General features: G+C 36.5%; 1 protein-coding gene across 1 annotated transcript; it reads left to right on the top strand.

Moving 5' to 3' along the window:
• Positions 1 to 649: 649 nt before the first annotated feature.
• Positions 650 to 3009, top strand: LOC108342143 (root phototropism protein 2). The gene is made up of 4 exons (XM_017579856.2): positions 650 to 813; positions 930 to 999; positions 1095 to 2198; positions 2287 to 3009. The coding sequence occupies exons 1-4, from the start codon at positions 761 to 763 to the stop codon at positions 2779 to 2781; spliced, it is 1722 nt and encodes a 573-aa protein (XP_017435345.1). The 5' UTR covers positions 650 to 760; the 3' UTR covers positions 2782 to 3009.
• The last annotated feature ends 3201 nt before the right edge of the window (positions 3010 to 6210 follow it).

Genomic DNA, 6210 nt, shown 5'->3' with positions numbered 1-6210 from the left:
GGGCTAGAAGTAAAATTATTTATTTATTTTATAAATATTGACAAATTCATGCTTCAAATTCAAAATGGATGATTGAAATTCATGCTGAATTTCACTAGAGAAAAATCGTGTCCCTCTGTATTTGATACCACTTAACTAACTCATCTATGAAGAAATATTGGTAAGTAATAAGCATTTATTGAAGGGATATAAAGTGATACGGTAACCTAACAAATCCAAAATTGAAAAAGACAATTCTGAAGAAATGCACGCGGCTGTGACTGTTGGTAAACTAAAAAAACATACCCTCCCAAACGTACAGATGGAAATGAGAAAATGAATAATGGAGATGTGGAGGAAGAGATAGGATCCAAAAGTAACTTTTTTATTTTAATGACTCCACTTAGAGAAAAAGGTAGAGCTCCTGTATATGACTGTAAGTTAAACATCATTCTGCTGGTAGAAACACAGCCAATGGGAACTTCTTGTCTGAACTAATGCAAGCAGATTAAAAAGGACAGCACAGGTGAAAAGGAAAGCCTCACAGAAAAGATAACAAAAGTAAGATATCCCATTGGTTAACATCACAAACTTGGACCACAAATCACAAACCCTCTCTACTTCATCATCCCATGAAGATTAAATCATAAAAACAAGTCATCTCCTACAGTACCCAAATTCCCTTTATAATAGCCCCCACCGTGCAAACCATTATCTCATCTCATCTGTTCCATTCTCTTTGCCTATAGCCACTTTCTGTCCGATTACCTAAACCAAGTTCATGGCAACTCCCAATAATAGGCTCTCTCTCGCCATGGAGAGAACCGGGCAATGGTAAACACACTCGGCTAACTCCATTTCAAATCCATGCACCATGCATGCATATGCTTACTATATATTATAGTCTCTACTGAATCTCAATAATGTTCTTGCCTCTGCTTCTTTTGCAGGGTTTTCTCTCAAGACATACCAACTGATGTTATAGTTCAAGTTGGAGAAACAACTTTCTCGCTCCACAAAGTGAGTATATTGTGATTTGAATGATGTTAAGAGTTATGTGCCTACTGGTTCATGCGTGTTATTACTGAAAAGGGTTTTCAATATGTTTGGTGCAGTTCATGCTCGTGGCAAAGAGCAACTACATAAGAAAACTGATACTGGAATCAAATGAGAGCGAGCTCACCAGAATCGACCTCTCTGATATGCCAGGAGGTCCTGCAATCTTCGAGAAAGCCGCAAAATTCTGTTACGGCGTCAACTTTGAAATAACCGTCAACAACGTCGCCGTTTTGAGATGCGCCGCGGAGTTCCTTGAGATGACGGATCAGTATTGCGAAAATAACCTCGCGGGGCGGACGGAGGAGTTTCTCACGAAGGTAGCGTTCTTCACGCTCACTGGCGCCGTCACCGTCCTGAAGTCCTGTCACAACCTCCTCCCCTACGCGGATGATATCAAAATCGTGAAACGCTGCGTCGAGGCCGTCAGCGCCAAGGCCTGCAGCGAAGCCAATTTTCCCAGCTGCTCACCCCCTAACTGGTGGACGGAGGAGCTAACCGTTCTAGACATGGACTTCTTCAGCAGAGTAATTGCTGCCATGAAGCAACGCGGCGCAAAGACTCTAACTGTAGCTGCCGCTCTTATAACTTATGCAGAGCGAACACTACGAGATCTCGTCCGGAATCACACAGGCAATGGAATTCGCTCGTCAGATTCTGGAGATTCCGACTCCAAATCTAAACAACGCAAGCTTCTCGAATCAATCGTGGATCTCTTTCCAGGTGAGAAAGGAGCGTTTCCGATCCATTTCCTGTGCTGCATCCTCCGCTGCGCAATTTACCTCCGTGCCTCCACTGCCTGCAAAACTGAGCTCGAGAAGCGGATTTCCTCCACTTTCGAACACGTGACAGCGGATGACCTACTCCTGCTCTCCTTTACCTACGACGGTGAGAGACTCTTTGATCTCGAGAGTGTCCGTAGAATAATTTCGGGATTTGCGGAAAGTCAAAGAGGCAACGCGGTTTTCACCACAGGCGAGTCGAAAGAGCCTTGCTCCGCGGCTATGCAGCGCGTGGCAAAAACAGTGGACGCTTATCTCGGGGAGATCGCCGCACACGGCGATCTAAGCATTTCGAAGTTCAACGGCATAGCAGTCCTGATTCCTAAAAGCGCACGTAAGGTTGATGACGATCTATACCGCGCCGTAGATATCTACCTGAAGGTATCTAACCTAACAGTTTATTCGCGTTTTGAAGCAGTGAACGAGAGAAAACGACAGCGTGTAACGGTTAACCTTTTGTTTCTTGCAGGCGCATCCGAAGCTGGATGAGATAGAGAGAGAAAAGGTGTGCAGTGTGATGGATCCGTTGAAACTTTCATACGAGGCGCGTGTGCACGCGTCGCAGAACAAGCGTTTGCCGGTACAGATTGTGCTGCATGCGCTTTACTACGACCAGTTGCGGCTGCGGAGCGGAGGGCAGGAGCGCGAAGTGGCGAAGGATAAAAGTGAGCTCCATATGGATGTTTCGTTGGTGAGAGAGAACGAGGAGTTGAGAACGGAGTTACTGAAGATGAAGATGTACATTTCTGATTTGCAGAATAAGAACGTTAATAACGGTGAGAACACTCATGGCAATGGAACGACGTCGTCTGGAACAACAAAAAAGACAACGTTCTTCTCTTCCGTTTCGAAAACGCTGGGGAAGTTGAACCCGTTCAGAAACGGGTCGAAGGACACGACCCATTTGGAAGATGGGAACGTTGATTTGTCCAAGCCCAGAAAGAGAAGGTTCTCTGTGTCTTAGAACTTACAAGTTAAATCGATTGAATTAAATTATTATGCAATGTTCATCGAGGTTATGATTACTTAATCGTTTTTTCTAGTGTTTGGATTTTCCGTTGTGCATGTGCAGAATTCATATATAGAAAATGTTTTTGTTCTGGTTGTTGCCAACTTCTTTCATCATATACACTATTTTGTTAGTTGTGTATTTATATACAATCTTAATCAAAATGAGTGAAAATCGATTGGACATCTATGTTTTCTTTTATATATCTGATTGTTCAACATCATGCCATTTAGTACATTAGTTGTTTCTCTATCTTTTTTATGTTTCGTTTATCTCTCTATGAAGATGATTGGATAGTCTCCACAAAACATTTTTCGTTTTGAAAATACACAAAGAATAAACTTAAAGTTGTGACAAATATTCAATTATTATTTTAACTCCACATTCTATCGTTTATTTTTCGAGAGGATGATAGTTATTAGGAAAATGATTCTTTTAAAACACTTCAATTTTTTACATTATTCATTTTATACTATTCCTATTTACTTTTTACTTTCTTGTTTTTTAAAAAAATATATAAAATTTTACATATTTTAGACTATTTTATCCTTGTATATATATCAAATAAATGTAAAAATATATTATGATATCATTTCTCTAGTTATTATTACCATATTAAAGAAAAATGAAGTGTCTTCCGTATAGTCTAACATGTATTAGATTCATGTGCGTTGTTGATGGGAAGTTATAAAAAACATATATTTATAGTTTCTCTCGTTTTCATGAGTTTGCTTGTGACGCTATACCTTTTAATGTTTACAATAATTATTATTTTTCATTTACAGTAATATATTGAAATTTGTTGGGCTGAAATTATCCTTCTTTAATCAATGTTACATGCAAAAATTCTAAACCTCAATTTGACACCATAACAAGTGTTTTTAAATAATGGTAAGCATAAATAAATAAATTACAATTACAATTTTGGTCGGAGTTAAACATTGTTCTAATCGAAGATCTGCAAATTATTTAATGACTCTTTCAGACCTAACTTAATATACCCCAAATTTCACCATTCAAAGCCATTTATGTATCTAAAACATATTTTTTAACTTTCAAACACTAACCAATTTAGTTCACCCAAAAGTAATTTGGTCTACTAAGATACTTTTAACCTTTTTTATATAATCATGAGATTTTCAAACATTAAATTCAAATATAAAGACTTCCATCCTAAAAAATAACAAATTTTAAGTCTACTAATTAATGAAGATCCAACACCGTCAGTTCACCAAAAACTAGTTAAAGCGCTTAACCTTACAAAAAAAAAAACTTATAAAATTCAATATTTAAACAAAAGTTTCGAGACATTCACACAACCGATACTCTAATACATATACTACAACTTACCAAAAATGTTTGTTTAATATTCAACACATTTTTTAAGTTTGACCAACTGAATTATTAATATTCATGATGTTACTATGGGCTTATAGCTGACCGATCGGATACCGTGACAAACTGGATGGAAAGGACCGAACAGTTGACACACAAGAAGGTATTCACAGTCCCGACAACACTTGAGCATAGTTAAAGCGCAATTAATCCTGCAACGACTACTGTCGAGTGGTTAAGGTTTGCATTGATGATCATTAATATGTAAATTAATTGGTCAAATTCTTATAAACTCTATAAATAGAGGATTAATTTCGAGGTAAACCAACTTTTGATTCATAATTGAATTATCATAGACCTACAAAGAAAGATATTTTGACTTGAGTGTCGAAGTGTATTCTACAGGTCATCCCCATACTGATCGATTACGAAGAGCGCAGAGCAGATGTTCGACGGAGGCAGTAACTTCACACAAGCGTCATCCTCGTCCCATTTCAGCAGAAACACATAAAAAGTGCAACTATTTTCTTTTTCAACAACGCATGAAGAAATTGAGAAAGAATGTTGATGCAAGACACCACATTAGCCCATGATTTAAAATATAACCAAAAAATATATACCCAAGTCAAGAATCTATCTTTAGTTAAGAAACAAAAGCATGCATACGCTTTTTCTCAACTTTTCCATGTTTTTCTTTTTTTATGATCATGAAGATTTGAAGAGAATGGTAGAAGACAATTTATGTTAATCCAATATATTTTGTAGCTAGATTGTATTTTTGAAAATAATTCCAATTACATAATTGGGGATGATTCAAGCTGTGAAATTTTATAGAGGATGAAAAAAGGAAAAAGGTAGTTGGAGAAAGATGAAGTTAACAAAAGAAAATAACGAGATTTTCATTAAATTTTATATTTCTTTCACATCTCATTGTTTGCTAAATTCATACACTTTTGCTTTATACCAACCCAAGATGAAGCCCTACTTCTTAACATTATGCCCTTTACACCATTCATGTTCATACCCATCTATTTATTATTTAAGTCGAAACAGTGCATATGTTACATAAAATAATATCACACGTGTTCTTACATGACCAAATATATCTTACGAAGATGTCCTCTAACTCTTCACATACACTTCATGTTACAACTACACACCTTTAGACTAGGATGTTCAAGATACTCGTCTCCTTAGAGTTAAAAGGTGGGTGTGCCTACAAAAGATACTTTTATACTTAAGTCAGTCAAATGCATCATACAGTAGTAAATGTTGTAATCAATAAGCATAATTAATTTACCTCGTGTACTATGTTATTTATACCATATTTATAGGTCTTTATCTGGATGAGCTTGAGTCATGTGACCTAATCACCTTGACTAACTTTGTCTAATACACTTTAGCCTTCATTTAAACTTAATCATATTTTAATAACATTGATGGCTTGACCAATATGGTCTCCTGTTGGCTTAATATACTAGGTTGAGTACATCTCTCTCAAGTGGTCGAGATGTACTCAAACATGTATAATACACTAGGCCGTTAGGCTTAACATGTCATATGTTCAAGTCTCTATACTCCTCCATGATGTTGCTCTTGATTTGGTCAACATGTGTTAAAAAAATTGAATTTCTTTGATTGTTTGATCTTATAGGTGTAGTAGCCTCCCAAACTTGAGAAGAATATTTGTTAGACTTGTAGAGATTAATGTGATAGTTAGATCTAAAAAGATTTAATAATTGTGATTGAAGACGTGTGAAATGAAGAGTCGCAAAGACTTGACTATAAATAGGAGGCATATTTGTCTCATTTGAGTACCTTACTCTAACATTCTTTTTTCTGTTGCCGATAACTTTTCAAGCATTTTAGTATTCTAGTGACGATTTGTGTTAGATCATTAGATTATTAGATATCTTATACAGATACCTTATTTTTATCTTTTATCATTAGTTAATTTGATAGTATTCCTTATTTGTATTTTGCAATTAACCCATATTTCGTCTATTATAAATATAGTACCCTATGTGTACACTAGTGCAGAAAGGGCAT

Source organism: Vigna angularis, chromosome 6 (assembly GCF_016808095.1).
Source record: "Vigna angularis cultivar LongXiaoDou No.4 chromosome 6, ASM1680809v1, whole genome shotgun sequence".
NCBI lineage: Eukaryota > Viridiplantae > Streptophyta > Magnoliopsida > Fabales > Fabaceae > Vigna > Vigna angularis.
The sequence above is the reverse complement of the archived record's forward strand: the minus strand, read 5'-3'. Positions and strand labels throughout refer to the sequence as shown.

Excerpts from the sequence above, each read along its gene's own strand:
- LOC108342143 (XM_017579856.2), top strand. The coding sequence starts at position 761 with ATGGCAACTCCCAATAATAGGCTCTCTCTCGCCATGGAGAGAACCGGG. Across the intron at positions 814-929 it reads ATGGAGAGAACCGGGCAATG|GGTTTTCTCTCAAGACATAC; the intron begins GTAAACACACTC and ends CTTCTTTTGCAG. Across the intron at positions 2,199-2,286 it reads CCGTAGATATCTACCTGAAG|GCGCATCCGAAGCTGGATGA; the intron begins GTATCTAACCTA and ends TGTTTCTTGCAG.